General features: G+C 49.5%; 3 protein-coding genes across 55 annotated transcripts in view; 1 reads left to right on the top strand and 2 right to left on the bottom strand.

The window, feature by feature from the left end:
- Positions 1 to 20,530, top strand: part of Ctps1 (CTP synthase 1) — an 84,943-nt gene that overhangs the window by 31,095 nt on the left and 33,318 nt on the right. The gene's annotated exons all lie outside the window — the stretch shown is intronic.
- Slfnl1 (schlafen-like 1) lies at positions 955 to 5,528 on the bottom strand. Of its 4 annotated transcripts, none has more exons than XM_087550615.1 (5): positions 5,212 to 5,528; positions 4,048 to 4,615; positions 2,160 to 2,699; positions 1,824 to 1,967; positions 955 to 1,220 (listed from the first exon to the last, which is right to left on the bottom strand). In XM_087550615.1, exons 2-5 carry the CDS (start codon positions 4,480 to 4,482, stop codon positions 1,098 to 1,100), a joined length of 1,242 nt encoding a protein of 413 aa, XP_087406741.1. In that variant the 5' UTR covers positions 4,483 to 4,615; positions 5,212 to 5,528; the 3' UTR covers positions 955 to 1,097. The 4 variants fall into 4 exon arrangements, with proteins under 4 accessions (XP_087406741.1, NP_001019518.1, XP_087406742.1 ...); NM_001024347.1 differs by having other exon boundaries at positions 2,160 to 2,702; positions 5,212 to 5,432; XM_087550616.1 differs by lacking the exon at positions 1,824 to 1,967 and having other exon boundaries at positions 2,160 to 2,702; positions 5,212 to 5,486.
- Scmh1 (Scm polycomb group protein homolog 1) overlaps positions 7,175 to 20,530 on the bottom strand; it is a 124,621-nt gene continuing 111,265 nt past the window's right edge. For 11 of the 45 annotated variants that reach the window (XM_087549916.1, XM_087549914.1, XM_087549902.1 and 8 more), the window contains 5 exons: positions 20,101 to 20,292; positions 14,521 to 14,715; positions 11,839 to 11,904; positions 9,024 to 9,166; positions 7,175 to 8,220 (listed from right to left, as the gene is read on the bottom strand). In XM_087549916.1, coding sequence (XP_087406042.1) covers positions 8,095 to 8,220; positions 9,024 to 9,166; positions 11,839 to 11,904; positions 14,521 to 14,715; positions 20,101 to 20,292 — 722 coding nt within the window. In that variant the 3' untranslated portion in view covers positions 7,175 to 8,094. Of the gene's footprint in view, positions 8,221 to 9,019; positions 9,167 to 11,838; positions 11,905 to 14,520; positions 14,716 to 19,514; positions 20,293 to 20,530 lie in introns of all 45 variants that reach the window. The other 34 variants (XM_087549928.1, XM_087549925.1, XM_087549905.1 and 31 more) reach the window with 8 other exon arrangements.

Genomic DNA, 20,530 nt, shown 5'->3' with positions numbered 1-20,530 from the left:
GACTGCCTAACTGCAGCGTGTATTTTAATGGGAGAAACCATGGCATGGCTATGGAAAGAAAAAGAAGGAAGCTGGCAGGGGTGGGGGTGGGGGAGTTGCTCTTGCCTAGAATCCTAGCATCTTGGTGTGATTTGGGGGGGTGGAGTGCTGAAGCAGGAGTGACACAAGTTCAAGGCCAGCCTGGAGGGGAAGCTAAAGTCCTGCAGCTCTGAAGCAAGAGGGTTCTAGGCACAGACCACCCCGTGCAGAGGTGGGAGTGGGTTGGTTGCCGTGGCACACATGGCTGGTGTAAGGGGCAGCAGGAGGATCTAGCATAGGTGGCTTTCTTAGGAAATGTGTGTGGACAGGACAGGTGTGGCAGGATCTAGCTCTGGCTTTTGTGTCAGTGGTGAGGCAGTGGTCTTGTCTGGCTAGACCCCTCCTGTGAATGACTGTTCTGCCACAGCCAGCAAGATACCAGATACTATATGATGGTGACATAATGCCCCCTACCCACTGTCACTGTCTCACAGGTATCAAGACTGAGGCAGTTAGGCACTGTTGCCCTATGTGCTTGGTCTGAGGGCAGAGCTGTGGTGGGTGCTGGGGGTTACAGTGCTGAGGGCGTGGGCTCTGGCTCCTGAGCAGACATGGGCTGGGTATGAGATTTGTGATGCAGTAGCCTCTGGCGGCTGACCAAGAGATGACCAGGGATTCCTGTGCATGCAGCTTAAGGAGTGACGGCACGAAAGTTTTAGCAGGTTGGGTGAGAGCTGCAGGGTGCCCATTCATGCCCAGTAACTGGTTACCAAGTAGGTCCTGCTGGCTGCAAGTGGCCTTTCCAGGGTGACAGATTTCCTAGCCCACTGTAATTGGCTTAGGCAAAAGGTGCACTGAGTTGGAGTTAGAGTTACAGCCCCTTAGAGCTCAGCTCTAGAAGACGAGCCAAGTTTTCTGAAAGCAGGGCTCCTTGAGGATGTGCCAAGAGCTGTTTATTAGCTATGTTACTGTGCCCACTCTGAGGTGAACCCACATGGCTCCTGTGTGTGCAATGCTGAGAGAGGAGATGGCCCAGGTATGTTTTGTTCCAAGTCTTAGCCCCCATCCTCCTCATATCCTCACAGGACACAACAGCTGCAGGACAGTGTCTGGCGCTGCCTCAGCTGCTCCTGAAGCTGCTCCTTTTCCAGCGTTAACACATCCACCTTCTCCTCCAGCTTGCTCAGCTCGGCCGTCCACTTCTGAGGTCAGCAGCGTGGCAGTGGACAGTTAGGCTACCATTGTCTTAGGCCGTGCTCCCTCCAGGGATGGGATGCAGCCTGGGGGCCCTGACCATGCTGCTGCCTCTGACAAGGGTCTTGAGGTTGCCTGTATGCCATCCACTGGTTTGCAGCCTTTCAAGGGCTGGTGTAGGGACCTGATCACCACCTGACTACTGCCCCAGTGTAGCTCCCTTACCCTCTGCCTTCTACCATCTGGTGGTTCACTTATAGAAAGGCTTCTCCTTGGGACTCAGCCCTCCCTACCTCCTCACCAGGCTCTCCTTCAGTAAGTGCACACCCCTTTCTAGTTTCCTTATGGGATCTCAGCAGCCTAGTCCCTTGATCTCTGATCCCTTGGCCTTTCGGGTAGGTGGGGCTTTGTGCTATGGAATTGGGTACCAATTTTAAAATGACTGCTGGCACTGTTCCTTTAACCACTGAGCAGTGAATTGTGGGAGGAGGTGGCAGAGTTCCTTCTATCCAAGTCCTCCCTTCTCTAGGCTTGCCTAACACTTTGGGGTTAATGGTTGGTGGTGTCTGAGTCAGCTTGACGCCAGCCCACCTTGGCCAGATCCTCCTCACCTGCCTGCACCAGTCCTGGATGGCGCCAACTGACAGTGGGCCCTGGATGCTCCCATCACGCCTTAGAAAAACCTCCCCCTGGTCCGTCTCGTATAGCTGTGGTTCACCCTGGGCCTTGGGGGTGTGCACCGTCAGGCGGAGTACCTTGGCAGGGGCAATGGAGGCTCAGAGGTGCCACATCTGGTGGTGGTAGTCCCAGCTCCACTGGGGCAGTCCCATGCTTTGGCTCCTGAAGGCAGCCTGGTAGGCTCCTTCCCTTAAGCTCGCTCCCGTTGCTGCTTCCCACCCCGTGCTGCTCAGCAGCGTCACAGTCCTACGTGATGACCTGTAGCTCACCTTGAGAGGCACGCTGGTCATGGTTGTGCTTATGACAGGGATGAAAGTAAGGGTGTAGGCATCGGGAAAGACCTGGGGTTTGAAGCCCTGCAGGATGGAGTCTACCAGCAGGCGTGTGCGGTCCTCATCACGGTGGCTGCAGTGGATGCCCTGCACCAGGCCACTGTCCTCGACACCTACGAGCAGGCTGCCCCCTTCACTGTTGAGAAAGGCACATACGTAGCGCCGCACATGGTGCTTGAAAGCCAGGCTCAGGTACTCACCACCACCTCGCTTAAACTCCATGTTCCGTGTCTCGCTGCCAAGGAAGGCTCCCTGGAATAGCTGCTCCTGGCCCAGGATCTTCTGGTGTACAATGGCACTGTCAGAGCGCACGCCACTGGGTCGGTTCTGAGAGATCTGCCGACGCCCAGCTGAGCCCCAGTTAGGGGGAGGGTCTGCCAGTTGGGGCAGTGGTGGGCGCCTGAAGCCTGGGCTTGGGCCAGGGCTTGGGCCAGGGCTTGGGCCAGGGCTGTGGCTTGGGCTTGGACCGCTGTCGTCCTGCTGGGGTGAGGGCAAGATTGGGTGTATAGGCAAAGGCAGAAAACAGGTGACCCTACCTTAAAGGACTGCCATCTGGACCCCCATCACATTTTCCCTAGCAGTCTTCCAGGCTGAGAGCCCAATTCCATATATGTGCAAAAGCTAATGCTGGCCCAAGGGCTCAAGCCAGCTCTTGGGTTTGGTTCTTCCTTGGCACCTGCTGTAGGATGCTTGGGTGGGTAAGAAGATTGTCACTTTGAAGTTGGTAGCCAGCACGCCCATGGGCCAGTCTTTCTCTACTTGGAATGTGTAATAGGGTCCCAGGCCCAGATGTTCCTAGGAGGCATTTGGTAGCCCTGCAGTCCTCTGGGCAGAGATGCAGGTCCCTGAATTGAGGGACCCTTCCTTTGTTGTCCCTGAATGTCTGTCTGCCAGCTACTTCCTGGCTAATGAAGTCCTCTGAATCTTAGCTCTTTCTGCCCCTCCTGAGTCCCTTTGTGGCTTCTGCTTTGTCTCTAGGGCTCTGGCAGTTTGTTTCTGCATAGCCACCTCCATAGGGTCTCCACAGCCTATCAGCTTCCTCTTCCTATTCTCAGCATCAATAAAAGCCAGTTCGGTGGCCACTCCCACTTCCCAGGTCTCCGTGCCTTCACCTCTACAAGGCTTGACTCTCAGCTGGGCTGGTGCGTGGAGACGGACAGAGCCCCAGTAGCCCAGCAACTCCCATGAGAAGATGAACATAATAGGTGCACATGTATCAAAAGGTTATCCCAGAACCGCTTAGTTCCACTATTCAAGTCCATGGATTGTCCTTGGAACAGAAGACCTTGGTACTGGTAGCATAACCTTTCACCCCCGACAAAACTGGCCTGCACCCTGCTTTCCCCTGTAGATCTGGCCCAGCCTCCTTCCCTCAGTTGCCTTGGTGGCCTCCAGCCTGAGTACCAGAGATTACCTGTCCTACATCACCACCTCAACATCTTTCCTCTGCCTTCTGTGATTCTTACGTCCCCTATAAATTTGCCTCCAGTGGGCAGTGAGGACTTGCCTGTCCTTATACAGCCACCTCAATTCTGGGGCTGGCAGAGTTGGTTCTGTTCTTGGGAGGGCTTGACAAGGACAGAGCATAGGTTGTCTGCCTCAGCCTTGCTTAGTGTTTGTCAATGAACAAATGAGGTAGACCAAGGAGAAAATCAGGACTTGCTATGTTCCAGGCCCAAACCTGACTGGAATGCAAAAGGGTCCCTAAGAGTTAGTCTCCCTTTTAGCAAAAGGGTCAGATCCCTTGGGTATGCACAGTTCCTCATGCATCCACACTCAGGTCTCTTCATGCACTTCAGGGCTCACTTGGGTAAACTGCACTTACCTCCCTGTGGTGTAGGGACTCCAAGCCCTCACTCAGTACCAGCTCCTTGCCACGGGCTGTGAGCTCTTTGAGGATTAGTTGCTCCTCCAAGGCCATCTGCAGGCGCCAGGGGAGGGAGGCCAGCACTGCCTTGGGGGCAGCCACCTGTACCAGTGCATAAGTGTTCCGTGGCCGCCTCACTACCTCGATTTGCTCCCGGGCCACTGGCAGCTCCAGCCTCTCTAGGGTGTCTCGCAGCAAGCAGGCAAGCACAGGCACAGAGAACTGGGGGTTGAGGTGGCCCACGTAAAGAGTATGTGTGCTGGGAACTGCCTTGAGGCCGGAGTCCTTGGGCAGGGACTCTTTCAGAGGCAGCTCTAGCAGGGACGGTTTCCCCTGGGACACCACAGGAGACTCCCACATCTTTGTCTGCGCTGATCTCTTCCTGAGGGTCATGGTGGTCGTCCTCAGAAGGGAATCTGGTCGTCTTCACTGCTGATTGTTCCTGGGCTTGGCTCTCAGACTGGCCAGGGCTTCCCAATGGACTCACAGGTGCTGAGGCTTCTGGAAACTTGTAGACGGGCAGAGGCTAGGCAGGGTCAGAAAGAAAGGGCAGAGGGCAAGTAACCAAGTAACCCCCTTGGGTGCCTAGGAAAGAGCCAGGCGGTGCTGAGCCAGGCCTCTGGGCCTGTGGGCAGAGAAGGGATTTGCTGAAGGGTTAGGAGGAATCTTTGAGGTTTCTACCCTCTAAATATGCCTCAGTCTGTATCTAGGACCTTCTGGCTGCCTCTGGGATTTCTTGATTTCCAGAAGGTTCTTAAAAGCCTAAGAACCCTAGCAAGATGGTTAAAATGGGCCTCAGAGTAGTGGCCATAGTTCCAAACTAAGGGCTGCCTTTCCCACCGACTCTAACCTGCTAGGAGGCTAGTGTGGGTCACTGAAACTATTTAGGATTGGATTGGCAGGTTTGGGGGTTCTGGCATACAGACAACAACTATGGTCCCTCCCCATAAAAAGGGCCTTTGTATATATACATAAAACTTGAGGTAGCTCAGGAATTAGAGATAGTTCCTTGCACCTTACCTAGGCTTGGAAGCTTACACACACACACACACACACACACACACACACACACACACACACACACACACACACACACACGTGCAAAATGAACCTTGCACTCACCCCCACACCCCCAGCCTCCAACTTAGGTGGCAGGCACCAGCAGCCTGCATCTTTCCAGACTGGATCCTTGAGGTAGTCGGAGTCCAAGAGCCACCACAGCTGCTGCAGTGGGGGCATTCAGGGCAAGCAGGAGGAGGAGGAGGAAAGAGGAGGCCTATGATCTTCATGTCCTGCTGGCTCCTGTAGGGGCATAGGAGGTGTCAACCCTGAGTTCCCATAACTCCTTGACCCAGGACACTTAGGACTTGGCATGGAGACAGAGAGAATCAGGGTCTAGGGAGTGGGCGGGGCCTGTGTAACAGCTTCTGTGATCTCATGAAGGCCAACAATGCCTTCTGGTTCAGACAAACAGGACTGAGTGCTAGAGTGTCTGCTAGACAATGTAACCAGACACAGCTACTCACCCAGGACACAGGTTGGCCATGGGGGCCCTTGGAGTAGAATCTAGAATTGAGGACCTGAAGACACTTCTTCCCTCTACGCCACCCCTCCAGCCTTCAGTGCTAACACAAGCCACCTGTTACCATCTCTTTTGGTTCTGCTGTCTAAAGTCTCCACTTCCTTCCTTGGTCCCTAATCCCCACTGAACACTGCTGACAGGATCTAGCTGCTCCCAGGATGCACCAAAATGTACATGGTGTGGTCCAGGGCTCCCCTGATACAAGGCTCCTCTCTGTGTCAAACAGACATTTCTTGTTATTGCTATCTAGAAGGAACTGAAAATCAGCCAGCCATCTTGAGGAATAGAGCTATCTACTGCTTGAGTGACATGCAGCCTCTGCCTTAGAGGGGCTTAGTTTAGGAAAGCGCTTTTTATGATTATTAGAAAACTGATTTGGGCTGGGGATTTAGCTCAGTGGTAGAGCGCTTGCCTAGCAAACGCAAGGCCCTGGGTTCGGTCCCCAGCTCCGAAAAAAAAAAGAAAAAAAAGAGAACCCAAAAGAAAACTGATTTATTACTGTCTATAATGGGAAAGAATCAGTGCACGAATCATGGCACACGTGGCTGTCAAAGGACAATTCTGGAGTTGGTTCTCTCCTTCCTCCCTTTGAATTTCGGGGATCAAACACAGGTCCCCAGGCTTGACACAGCAAACACCAAGTCCTGTTAGCTCCCAGATAAATACTTCATTACACACTTCCTACTCCTAGTATCCCTGATTACTGGGAACAAGGGGGAGGCCACAGTGACTAGTTCAATCGAGTAGCTGTTTGCCTTCCTATGGGCAGCCATTTTGAAGGCATGCCTGAACTTTTGTGGCATGTGGGGTTGGAGGCAGAGGCTTGGGCAGGGAGCTTCAGGGAAAGAGAAAGGCAATGGTGCCTAGGCAAGAAGAGGCTTAGCTCCACAAGATGGTCAAATGAGGCTCTATGAAGACTTGGCAGGTGCTAAATGGGTCACCCCTGTAGCCACACCTGTCACAGCAGTCCCACAGCTCCCACTCACACCGCAACAGTGAAGCCTGGTATGTTCCCTGGCTAGTATGTCAGGCTGCCTTGTCCTACACTGGCTGCAGACAGTTTTCTCCACCTTCTGTAAATCTGTTCCCACTGTAAGCCCATGGGCTGTATGGTCCTTGAGTGCCAGGCCCTGGTCCGTGCAGTGGATGCTATGAAGGCCTGTTTGTATTGCCTCTTTGCTCACCCCATGAAGAGGAGGATAAAGCAGCCTACTGAGGCTTCTGGGACTTGCTAGCCCTTGGACTGCTTATTGGCTTGATGAAACTGTAGTACTAACAATTGTCAACCTGACAGAGGGAAGCAACTAGGGGAGAGCCTGGGGCCTGCAAGGTGCTGTGAGCACTTGGACGTAGCCTGTTCTTTTGGACTGTGAGTCAAGAAGAGTTCCTAGGGATAATCTGGCTGAGGCTCCTTGTTCTACATGTGTCAGAGCCAAGACAAAGTGAAGGGGTAACCAACCCGCTTGCTGAGTGCTTTGGATGTCAACTGGTTAAGAAGACATAGGCATTTGTATTGGTCTTTATTTATAAACAAACTGACATAAAATAGTTCAGATGGCAGTGGGGGCAGCAGTGCTGCTGACTTGCTTAGGAGGAAGTACAGGAGCGAGGACAACCTCCAGCCTTGAGGTCCTCCATCCCACCATTGGGGCCCCGTGACCTAATAGCATCAGGCCCCATCTTTTGCAGCAATTCTGACCAGGGCAGGGAGCTGTGGGCAGGGTGAGGGGAAAACTCCATCAGAGATGAAGGCTGGGGCTACAGAGGACCCAGTGTAGGAAGAGGGACCTTCACCTTATGCTCAGTGAGCCATATACTTTGTCCATTCCAGAGAAGAAGGGCCCTAGGGCAGTGTCTTCTGAAATAGGGCCACGCTTCTCTGGAGAGGCCCTCTCTGGACCACAGAGGATGGTCTCCCTCTTCCAAAAAAAATGTTTGGTGCAAGAGAAGCATTAAGTCCAAATGCGAGAAGCAATAAATTAGCAATAAGAAAAGATTTCTTTAAAAAGGTCTGCACCATAAGTTCAGAGTCTGGGGATCCAGTGAGAAGGCATGAGCTGGGGGCCATGGGACACTATGCCAAGCCCAGGAGGTGGTAAGGGGCCTGGGTACCAGGGCCTTTCAAGGTCCTAGGGTTGGCGTCTTCCTCATCTCTTGAAAGGTGCTCAGTCTAAACTTGTGGTGAGAGGCTGGCTAGCCTTGAGAAATAAATAGAAGGGCCCGGGAGCCACAGCAGGCTAATGGGAAGAGCAGCACCAGCCCTACCCACTGTTCCCTCCTCAGTCCTTCATGGAAGGACGCATCAGGGCAGGAAGGGTAGCAGTGGTGGCTTTCCAGCCTCCTAGAGTCCTGAGGTCACCCAGAGCCCTACTACGGTGCCTGGGAGCTGGCTGGCGGCTTCCTGGGAGAAGAGTGCCTCCTGTTCAGAACTTGCCCTGCTTCAGCCGGTCAATGTGAAAGGAGAGCTTGAGGGCAGGCCCCAGCTTCAGGCCCATGTACTTCATCATCATGTCACTGCGCAGCAGGAGCAGGGCCTTGCCATCGATTTCCTGGGGTGGGGAAGAGCCACCGTCAGAGGTCTGCTTGCTCTGACTGCCTCAAGTGCCAATCAAAGACCATCCAGAGCAGTGTTAGGCACATGGTGCAGTCAGGCTTGCCTGCTCCCTCCCTGTCACTCTGAGCGCCTCTCCCAGGCAGGCACTAGAGGACAGGCTACTTGCACCTTTTCTTCTCTGCTGCTGGGGGCTGCTTTCAGTCAGTGCATCTATGCAGGCTCTATAGACACTGAGTCCAGGCCTGCTCTGGAGCCCCTGCTAACCCACCTACCTAAAAGACTAGATGGTTAGTGACAGGGGGTAGACTTTGTCTCTATGACCACAGGAAGAATGGCATCAAGCAGCAGTGGAGGTAGGGAAATGGCGTTGAGCCCTATAATTGGGGTGTGGTCAGAGAAGGAGGGCAAGAGCAATGCCTAGCATGGACCCAAGTGGTCTCTCTAAGGGACCACTGGGCTCACAGTTCAGCAGAGGACGGGGGCCCATAAAGAAGGAAGCAGGGGCCACTTGCTTAGGATTCTTTACCTTGGCTAAAGTCCTTGAATCTCATACCAATGCAGACAGGGGTAAAGCTCCCTAGAGAAAGAGCCCTGTAACCTGGAACTGAACCCCAGGCCACAAACCCGGGGAAGCGGCTCAATGCGAGCCTGTGCGGAGATGGAGGTAAGCTCAGTGCCCAGTGGGGTCTGCTTAAGAAGGCATTGTGCATTATGTTCCAATGGGCGCAGAGCAGACAGCCATGCCCGCTAAGATCTGTTGGTTACAGCACACACAGGAAGTAAGACAGAGGCACTTACATGTTTTCGGAAGAGGTCAGCATGGGATCCAAGCTGAGGATCAGCCTCCCGGACAAACTGCATCACATCCTCCACTGTCCATGAGGAGGGGTCCCGGCCACTTAGGCGAGGGGGATCTCGGCTCTCCAGGTGTCGATCTGACCCTGAAGGACAGAAGGGCACTTAGCACAGTGCATGAAACAACTTCACGTCCATGGCCTTGGAGGTGCGAGCAGACGATAGGAGGTGGCCCAGGGAATGCAGAATGTTCAAGAAGAGAAGTCACCACTTCATTCTGTAATGCAGGTCCAGCTTTTGGAAATTTTACACTGGGGCAGTGACTCACATTAAATCTGACGTAGGTATCAATGTAAGGGGACCACTTCCTAGTTTGGTGGTGGGACAGGAAGAAGTGGGTACTTATTTTTGCTTTGGCTTTGGGGAGCCAATTCCTTGGGCCTGCAGATAAACTGTGCAGCATACTCTGGGGCCTTTCCCAAGGGCTGAAGAACAGGTGGCTTCCCTACAGTCTCATGAACTAGGGTAGAATGAAACAAAACAAAACAAAACAAAACAAAACAAAACAAACAAAACAAAACATGATTGCTGCCTTGGCTGCCAGGAATCTCTATTAATTTAGGACCCTGTTTACAGCTTTTATCTCAGTGTGGCTGAAACATAGCTCTTCTTTTTCCCTGTGTGATTTGGGATCTGATTATTTTGGTCATCCACTGTTGTATATATAGCCCCTCTGCCGCATGTCTTCCCCTCTTCCTTCAGTCTCTGCAGCTCTTCAGGCAAACTCCAGCTTATTTAAGGAGGTCTTGGCTCCTAGGACCACATCAGTTTCAATGCTGAAATAAACAGCCCTCAAAGTATCTCCTGTGTTGGTTACAACCTGTTCTCCAGACAGTTGCCCTATCCCATGTATCTTTGCACCTGTAGACACCCTACGTCACACACGACCTGGGGGCAGAGCTAAGAATGGTATTCTTGCCCTACTTCCTCCTGCCTGCCTGCCTGCCTGCCCTATGGGTCTTAGGACTGAAAGCACACTAGCTGGCCAGTCTGACCTTTCCTGATGTTAAGTTTAAGGCTAGTAGAGCTTTAGCAAACCCTTCCTGCTTGTGGTCAGGCACTGAGCAGACAAGAGCAGAAGTGCTAAGAGAGCAGATGATTAGAGGATAGATACCTTCAGGGGTTTTTAAGGTGCTAAGGACTGCAAGGAGGAGGGGTCTCTGCAAGCTAGTTAGTAATTGTCCCTCTCACTACAAGTCCTTTGCGATGGCAAAAATGGAAGCAGCTCACATACTCTGGAGAGAGGAGGTGTGGTTGAGCCGTCTGTGTGCAAATATGCCCTTTGGGGCCATCCAGCTAATGCCTTTAATGAGGGCTAGGAGGTCTGTGTGTTTATTCACATATAAATACACATGCAGGTTTATACACATACACATTATACAACATACTGTTAACTGTATTGTGTTTTCCTCAAATTCCTATGTTGACATTTCTAACCCTCAACAGTGACTATATTAGGAGTTAGGGCAAAGCTCAAATTTAATAAAAAGATCAGTGTGCCTTTTATGAAGGAATCCCAAGGGGGAACACCCACCCAAGTCTGTAGGACATGCTGACACCTTCGTCTTGGTTTTCCAGCTTTTAGAACTGGGAGAAATACATTTCTGTTGTTGGTAAGCAGTTTACTTTATAGTAATTGCTACAGCAGAACAAAGGCACTAATAATTCACATATTGAATACTATTATGCACTTATGTTTGTCAGCCAACCTCCATTAGAATATAAATTCAACAGGGTGGGTGGCAGAAGTTTTAATCTGTGTGACAGCCAGAGAGGCACTCATGAAATGACATCTGAGCACAGACCTGAAGCAGCAGAACAGTTGGCATGTTTAAGATTAGCAGGAAGGGAACAAGGCAGAAACAATGGGAGGCAACATGTGAGGTGACATGTGAGGTGATGCCTGTGAGGTGACTCATGAGGCCACGTGTTTGCTTACTGAGGGGAAGAGGGCAGGGTGGTGAAGATAGAGAACCATGTGTATCACTGACAACTGCTGACTGCTCAGGTAGCTTTGCTAGATGAGTGAGGTACTAACCCGGGAGAAGGCTCACTTACAGTCTGCTGAGAATAGGTGTTCAGGGCAAGGGGAGTCTTGGTGATAGTCTAGGTGACAGACACCACATAGTACACTGCAGAGATAGTCAGGAGAGCAGCTGGATCTAAGAACAGCAGTCTACAAGTTAGGAGACCTACTGTTCTCAGCTCCTGTGACCTCTAAAACAGCACTTGAAGGAGGTGTTAACCCCATCTTCAGCATAGAAAGGAGGGTCAGAGGCCAGTGAGGTGAAGTGACTAGCTTAAGACTACCTAGCTAAGGAGGAGACGAGTTAGTGCCTTATCCTTGACTTGCCCTGTTCCTTTTTCTGTAGAGAGCTGAGCTCAGTGTCCTCACCTCCACACTTAGAGAAGGCAGACTATACCAGTGCGAGGATGACAGGATCAGGTAGAGCACATCTATAAGGGAGCAGGGTAGCATACATATGTCTGATCTTCTGAATTAATGAAATAAAACTCGAATTCCTTTTTGACACAAGCAATCTACAGCTCATCAGGTAAACTCCTCCAGCCTTAGAGGTTCTTCATGGACAAAAGAGTTGAGTATAACCTGGCACAAGGACTCATGATATGTTTAAAGAGGGGAGAGCTGATACCACAGTACCATCTGGGCTAAGAAGAGAGAGCCATCACAATGCATCCCTACCAGGACCAGACCCTGCCTTGGTGGAGATGAAAATCACAGTAGCTCCCCACATACCTGGGGAATGATTTAGTTTCCAAAATGATTCCACATCCCTTCTTTCCCTTGTTCCTTTTAACACTCCTGTGGAAAGACCAGGTTGATATGAGAATTTCCATTCTTCATGGGGAGCACTTTGCACATAAGAGACCTGAGGTGAGAGAGACAACTTATCCATGTCTCAAGGCAAGGGAATTGAGGGAGCCATGTCTCTGCTCCATCTCTGCTTGGCATCTCTTTCTGCTTCATTTCCCCTTGCTAGGCTGGGGTATAACACGGGCTGCTGCTTCTGTCTCAGTCTTCATGACGTCTCTCACATAAAGGCATCTTTTACTTTTTGTTACTGGGATCGTTTTGTTTTTCTACACTTTGCATACTCTGGGCTCAGGGAGGCTAGGGTTTGAGCATAGTACATCTGCTTGGCTTCTTGTTGGTATTTCTAGATCACCTTCCTATGAAACGCCTGTGTTTCGAAGCTAAACTTACATATCCGACCATCTCTTCTTTCTGAGCACTACTATTTATCAACAAAGCTGTGTTACATTCCCATTTTTGGTGCATGACTCACTACTTTCTGTTCCACCCCAGTTCCTTCTGGGGGCAATCCACTAAACTCTCACACCTCCAGTGACGGTCACCTCTCTTCTACTTCACATACCTACTGCGCTAAGATGCTTATCAGCATTTGGAACAAATTGCGTCAGGATTTTAACCATGGCCTTCTGTGATACCAACTGCTCATCTTTTGAGCTCTGTCGAGATGGATCCCAGAGCTGTTATGCTATAATGCTTAGCTTCCAATGATCCCCACAGCGCTTCTTCCAGCTCTGCTGAACTCTACACGTTGTCCTCCTTCCTGCTCCTTGTCTTACTAGTACACCATAAAAAGACAGTTGACTTCCAAACTGTCTTGTCTTACCTCCTACAGGAGACTCTAAGAAACAAAAGAAATCCACAGCTCTCACAAGCTAATCTCCACCACAGCTGGCCTCCTGAATTTCTGGCAGACATTCTATTCTTTACCCACTGTGTCTCATTGTCTGTATGAATGGTCTCATCTTTCAGTACTCCTAAAGCCCTCCCTGTTCAGTCCTGTCTCTGTTCACTGCTGGCAGTCTTCTTCCTGTATCCTCTAACCCATCTGCCTGTGCTCTGGACGCTGACTACTTCCCACCATTCCTTTCTTCTTGGCTACAGTCTTAACCCCCCCCCCCCCAGTCCCAGTCGTCTCTGGACAGCTATGCTCAGTGCTCGACTCGGGAACAATTCCTTTACACTCACAGGATCTTTCATCTGTCTTTATTTTGATCAAATTCTCCCTTCATATTTGCTCAACTCATGGCAGTACCCTCCCCATGTCTCTTGATAAGATCACCAACTACCTACCAGTTACCGAGTTGTGCAGATATTCCTCAGGTCTGCCACTAAACATTCTTGGAGTGTCCAACCACCACCCAACCAGTTCCCCCCTTCTCCTCCCACTGGGTACCTTTCCTCCTGTGTAAGCCCCTGCTCCTGCTCCCACTTTTCCAACTTTGCCTACTAGGCACCCATTTTGGTAAGCTGTTCCTTTCTTCCCACTTTTCCTTCTGGGAACTCATTTACGTATAAAGTTTCAACAGTAACTGATGTCCCCGTGACTCCCAAACACTCAACTCCAGCACTGCACTCTTCCTGTAAATCTGACCTGCACTAGCTGCTGTCTGCTGTGCATCTCCAAGATGACTAAAGCTCCCCTCCCTTCCATCTCTTGGTCTTCTGTAGTGAATGGCACACCATTCAGCAAACTGCATCTAGATATCTCAACCTAGGGGACAGTTCCCACTCCCTCCTTCCTCACTATCTTCAGGCTTTTCTAAATTGATCTAGTGAGTAGTTTCACATCTAACAATGCCCTAATTTTTAGGCCTTTCTCACTTCTGTTCTGGCCCATTCTTTCTAGTCTTGTCCCTCCAGTTCAGGTTCAGGCCAGCACTCCATTATTCAGACAGAATTCTGTTTGTGTCTTGCCTCTGATCAGCTACCACTGGTGGCCTAGCTCTGCTAGGCTGATCAACTCCAAACTTTTTAGTTTGAAGTTTTCCCACAATAAAAGCCCTGACCTTTGACATTATGTTTCAGCAATACCAAAGCCATACAGCTCTGATACGACCCATTCTCCTCTACCTTTAGCCCCATTCTGTTCTTCCTGGAAAGTTGTCTCTGTTCCCCAGATGAGACATGGCCATCCATCTAGTCTCAAACAAGATGCCACCCTCCAAAGAAGTGGGCCTTGAAGGCACAGTTGGGATTAGCTGTCCCTTTCTGCAATTTCACACTATCAATTATATATCTTTATTGCTTTGCATGTATCTTTTTAAAGTGTATCTCCTGTATACATTTGAAAAAAAGTAATTTGTATTACAAAAGACAGATGTATCCAATAAACAGTTAAAAGCTGGAAGAACAATCCCTTCCCCCTGTCCCTTTTAGTTCTAGGTCTTTGGCTCCCAATTTATGGCTTTGTTTTTTTTTTTTAAAACCAAGCCCAGAACACCAATAATATCCCAGGTGTCTGGGCAAGGTACAAAAGTGAGTCCCCAGTCCTAACACCCAGTAGGGCAGCAAAACTAGTTTCTCTTAGTACTCTTTGATCCCAGGAACAAGGGAAGAAGAAAGGGCAAGGAGTCACGAGGGCCAGAGAGCCCCTGGTCAGCTTACCCCGAGAGCAGAGCCTGCGCACAGCAGAGACAGTGCTCAATGGAAGGCCACAGGAGGGAAGCAAGGGCCGATAGCCAGGAGTCCGGAGGGTCTGGGACGTGCTGACGAGGTTGGCAGGCTTCAAGGCAGAGTCCATCAGGTCTGAGTGTGTCTCCAAGGACCTCGTCAGGCTATTGCCCAGGACAAAGGTTTCACCTGGAAAGTAATAAAACCAGAGGTAAAGTAGGAAGTGGCTTGGAGGGACTGGCAGAGTGCTGGCTCCAGATTCCTTCCCGAGGGAACAAGAGGCAGCAAGACATAAAGCTCTACAAGGACTCAGGGGGCCTGGGTATCAATCATGGCTCCTGGCTCAGGAGCACAGGACTTAGATTCCTTTCTGGACTCTGTTCTCTCTAGACTATTCCTCTTGGCCTGAGATAGTAGTTGGCCTTTTCTGGATAAGGACAACTTAAAAGGAAGTAGAGTTACTTTAGGTGGGAGGCAATTCCTTGGTCCTAAGATCTAGCCATAGGGTAAGGGCTGTGGGAAGGATGTGAATGCTCAGAGGAGGGGTGTGTGTGTGTGTGTGTGTGTGTGTGTGTGTGTGTCGCGCGCGTGTGCCCATTCACACACGTGTGGAGGTCAGAGGACACTCAATGTCTTCCTCTGGCATTTTCTGCTTGGTTCCCTTGTCATAGGATTTGTCACTGAGCCCAGAGTTCACTGTTTTTTGGACTAAACTGGCTGGCTAGTGAGATCCCAAGATCTGCCTGTCCTTGGTCCCCAGTGTTGGAGTTACAAGGACATACAACCACAACCACTTTTTAATGTGGGTAGTAGGGATTCAAATTCAAATCCTCACAATTTCAGAGCAAGTGCTTTTAATTACCAAGTCAGTAAATCCTCATGTGAGGATTCTTTAGAAGCAGGTGCTGATCAGCAAGACACCTCAGAAATGCTCCATGACACCTGATTAAAGGCCTGTTTGCAGAGACCCTGTTCCTTCAATGCCTCTGACTTACTGTCCTGACCCTGTTCTACAGAAACATTCCAAGGAATCTGGGGAGCTCAGGCACTGGGACCAGGATCAGGGTAAGAACTCGACTCTGACACTTAGCAGAATGCTTCTCACTACATCGTAGGAAACCCTGAAGAAGTTTATCCATACACAGGGAGCCTTCCAAGGGGACATCTGAAAGTCTTTTTTTTTTTTTTTTTTTTTTCCAGGAGCTGGGGACCGAACCAAGGGCCTTGTGCTCCCCAGGCAGGCGCTCTACCGCTGAGCTAAATCCCCAACCCCACATCTGAAAGTCTTTGCGAAGGGAATCTCTTGACAATTCTGCACCTCTATGGCCAATATCAGGCAGTGGAGTCCTGTCACCAGGCCCTGGAACCTAAAGCTGAGACCAGACCTAAAGCTTAGGATGGTGTGCTGGCTAGTCTCATGCCAGCTTGATACACGACAGACTTTCAGTTGAAATGCCTCCATAAGATCTAGCTGTGGGTGGTGCCACTCCTGGGCTGGTGGTCCTGGGTTCTATAAAGCAGGCTGAACAAGCCATGCAATGCTCTCTAGGTTCAGTGACTTCTGCTTGACAAAGAACACCCTCCCCTACCCCACGACTGGCTGCTATTCTCTTAGAGGATTTTTGGCAATCATGTCACTGTTGAGAGTACTAATGGCTAAAATGCCCTCCCTTCCTTTAAAGCTGAAATCTGTCTTCTTACAAATCCTCCCCTACGTTCTACTCTCTGTACTCTGAGTCCTCCCTGCCTTTCCAGGCTCCCCTAGGAGTATTTATTACCTGTGACTTTTCTCCATACTCCTTCTCCACCCTTTCACCTTTCCTCACTCCCTTGCTGGCTACCTTCCACCAGGAATGCTCATAGCAACCTTTTTGCAGTAAGATTGGGAGAAGAGCTGCCTTTTATTGATGGTGTGTGCAGAGAGCAAGGGCCTCGCCTCTGCCCACTAACATACAAAGAGCAGTGGCACACCCTCATTTCTCCAACATCACAGCAGGAAAGCCAATTTACATTAAAGCTTTATAGTTAGAGATTTTCTATCTCTGTCTGAATAGATAAGCAAGCTGACTCCCAGGAACAAGGGCACTGAGGATGGATGGATGATCCTGCAGAAACAACCCAAGTCTTTGAGTCCTAGAACAAATGCACAAATTCCCCTAACACGTAGCAGCCAGCAAATCTCAAAACAGCAGATCTAGAAGTTAATGCAAGGTAGATTCCAATCATAGCCAGTGTGTCTATCCATAATAACTAGCTGAATTAAAATAAATTTCCTGACTCATATTGCCATTTTTGTAAGGGATCCAAAGGAACTCCTTCCTTTAGCTCCCACATGCCTGGTACTCGACAGAACCCATTGACTCTGCAGAAGGGACTCAGCTGCTAATCTGCCCTCACCCACGAGACCTCTCAGCCGCTGTCTTTTATGCTCTTTGCTGATCAGAAGTGGCTGGGCTGGAGCATCTCAGATCCGTGCTCTTAGCCACATGCCTTTCCCTCTCAGCTTCAGAATGCAGGGGCTCAGTCTGTCTTACCGCTGTCTCCCAAAATCCAGCATAGAATCGGGCAAAGAGTGAGGATTTAATAAATGTTTGATGACCTAAAGCTAAAACACATGGACTGGGTCCTTCAAAATGCCAATGCAATCAGAGGAGGCAGAAAGAGTAGAGAAGAGCTCTATGTAAGGGAAGTTTAAGAGACAGGACAGTAAAAGGCACCGCATGAGCTCTTACTGGATCCTGGATTATAGAAAACAAAACAAAACAAACAAAAACAGCTACACAAGACATCATTGAGACAACTGGGGAAATTCTGATCTGGATGGTATAGTAGCCCAGGAATATTTTATTTATATTAAATTTATTTTCTTTTTAAAGCTGTATTTATTTATTTTATTTATATATGTGCATTCACTGTAGCTGTCTTCAGACACACCAAAAGAGGGCATCAGATCCCATTACAGATGGTTGTGAACCATGATGTAGTTGGTAGGAATTGAACTCAGGACCTTTGGAAGAGCAGCTAGTGAGTGTTATTAACTGCTTAGCCATTTCTCTGGTTCCTGCATTAAATTTCTTAAACACAAAAATTAATGTCCTTCCTTTTGCCCTTCTACCACCTTCTTGTCTTTCTCTTCTTCCCTCTTCTCTCTCTTTCCAATGTAGGGTTTTACTGTGTACCAGGCTACCCTTTAACTTGTGAACCTTTTGCCTCAAATTCCTGCAGGCTGGGATTACAGGTATGTGCCTAAGTTCTATGCTCCTTAAAAGAGGTATGCAGAAAAATATTTCACTTGTTAGCTGGGCTGTGGTGGCACTCGGGGAGGCAGAGTCAGGTGGATCTGTGAGTTCAAGGGAAGCCTGGTCTACAGTTAGTTCCAGTACAGCCAGGGTTACACAAAGGAATCCTATCTTGAAAAACCAAAACAAACAAGACAAAAATTTCACTTGCAGTTAATTCTTGTGTGTTAAATAAACAGAAGACATATCATGGATATGTATTAAATACATAGATACAAATATATGTGTGAACAGCGAAACAGTAAATACTGCAAAAGTTAGAAGTAACTCTTGGTGAAGGACTCATTTTACTTTTGTTGTTGTAACTTTTCTGTAGGTTTGCAAGTTTCCAAAATAATAGCAGTGAAAACAGTCAGTCTCAGTTTAGGTAGGGAAGCTTAAAAGGAGATGGACTTTCCATGGCTTGCTGTTACATAATAAGTACGTGGTTAGCCAAGCCAAGTCCAGAGAGGTAGGGCACTATGATGGTACACAGATGGGCACCAGGGGCACCACACTGGTAGAAATGTATGATTAGGCAGGGTTGCAGGAATGGAACAAAACAGAATAAAAAAAGCCAAACAGGTTCAAGGGAAAAGCAAAAGAAAGCTATGGGTACTGATGGAGCTCTCTGAAGAGGGTGGGTAAGTAACCAGAAAAATATAGGTGCCAACGAGGTATCAGAGGCAGAGAAGACAAGCTACAGAGTGAGGAGTCAGAAGTCTAGACAAAGCCCTGGCTTGTCTGGGCACAGTTAAAGCTGCTTCTAAGAAGCAAACAGAAGGCAGGATGCAACTAGACAGCACACTGAAAACCTTCCACGAGGAACAGCTTGGTGAGCAGAGAGGCTCAGAGTTGGTGCAGCCTGTCTCACATGGGGTCGAGGGAGGACACAGTAACAGCTGGAAAGGACACCCCTGCTCTTTGTCACGACTAGAGGCCCATTGTGGGCGTGTCCCCCGCAGCCTCTGAGTACTACTGCTGCTGTACTTTCCCAGTTCATGAGGGGCAGTGTTCTATGGAAACATTCTGAGTTTCTTTCCTTTGAGCAGCTGCCCTTCTGAACATGCCGCTCCCTCTCATGCACATCCTCTTCAGATTTCCAGTTAGGCCTCTAGTTAGGGAAACAGCCCAGGGCTCCCACATGGCAATGGCTGGGAATATTTAACACTTTGTCTTTGTACCAACTCCAGTCTATCCAATACAACGTTCTAACTGAATGACTGTTCTTATAGGTTCTGATGTTAAAAAAAATACAAATAAAAAGCAATTTAGAATAGGTAGTTTAAGAAGTATCCTCTGAAGAAAAGAACAACCTGAGAGGCCTGGTACAGCTGCAGGGACCAGATGTTTGGTTAACATGCAGGCAAATGAGTAGTGTAGGTATCTTTTCACCCCAAATTACATAAGCAATTCTCATTTGTTGCAGAAGTATAGAGGGGTCAGAAGAGACTGGTGTGTGCTCTCTTCCCTGGGTACATTCTCCATAAGTAATACTTCCGTCAGAAGTCTTTTCATTAAGACTTCGATGAAAAGGCAACAGGAAAGGGAGTGTGGGAATGAGACTCCTGCAGAGGCCCCCAGAGCACCTTTCAGATTCCTGCACCCCAAGATAGACAGAGTAGCCCCAGGTTGACAGCACCTCCTCTCTACTAAAGAGCATCACAGGTGTCTTTTAAAGAACAATCCTCCTCCTTAACAGCCACCTACCTCTCTATGTTTGGACCAAGCTTTCTTCCCTCCCTCGTTCTGTGTCCAGTATTCCAGATCAGAGATGCTGAGCTCCTCTCATTCTTCAAGCTCGGTTAGGAAGTGCTTAGTCACTGACCTAGCCACGTGGCATCCGCTTTCTCATTGTGGTATATTAACAAAAAAGTTATTTTCCAGCCTAGTTGGAAACAGCAGGAACTTGAATGGACTTGTTAGACTGGCAATGCTAGAAGTTAGGGCCACGTGCCAAAGAAAAGAATGGACAGCTAATCAACAAGGAACAACTTTCTCAATCTCTAGCCTAAGACTGAACCTTGTAGCTAGCAAAGGAGGGCTACATGAGGCCTTTGATGCCGGGTTCATGGGCTGCACACAAGGAAATCACAGGACAACTTCTAGAGACAGGTCCAGAGGAAAGAGAGAGTACAAAGGGACGGAAATTCTGAAGAGTTAAAGTGGCAGAAAAGCAAAACCGCCAGATGTAACCCGGTTGTGGCAAGGGTAAAGGGCAGGAAACCAGATCTCTGGACAGTGGGTGCTAGGCTTCCAGATCTGAGGGCTGCCCAGGCCCCATCCCAGCTCCTACCTGGTAGGTACCTGTCGTGGCCGTGGCTGTACTCTGTGGCAGTGAGTGACACGTGAGTCTGTGTAAAGGGCTGGTTGCCAAACAGATTGTCACTCCGAAGGTTGTGGCAGAGCTTCTCCAGGAAACGGAGGACATAGGTGATGCTGTTGACGGCTGGGAGGTTGAGTGTGTGCTGTTCCCGGTCGAACACGGCTGTGGAGTTAAGTAAACAAAGCAAGTAAGTTGTACAGTGCAGTGTAGTGTTGGCTGGAGAAGCTCAGCTCACCGTGTGTCCTGGGCTTGGCAGGTTACAAAAAGGCAGCGCCAGGCTGCTTGCCCGCTGCTCTTCTTCCTGCTGCTTTCCCTTGCTCCAGGGCATTGATTTTTGCCTCAACTCCAAAGGGTGTGCAATCAAGGGAGTGCCAGGCTGTTGCACCCTCAGGGCTCTGGT

Source organism: Rattus norvegicus, chromosome 5 (assembly GCF_021556685.1).
Source record: "Rattus norvegicus strain SHRSP/BbbUtx chromosome 5, alternate assembly SHRSP_T2T, whole genome shotgun sequence".
Taxonomy (NCBI): Eukaryota; Metazoa; Chordata; class Mammalia; order Rodentia; family Muridae; genus Rattus; species Rattus norvegicus.
This window is presented reverse-complemented; position numbering and strand designations above follow the sequence as displayed.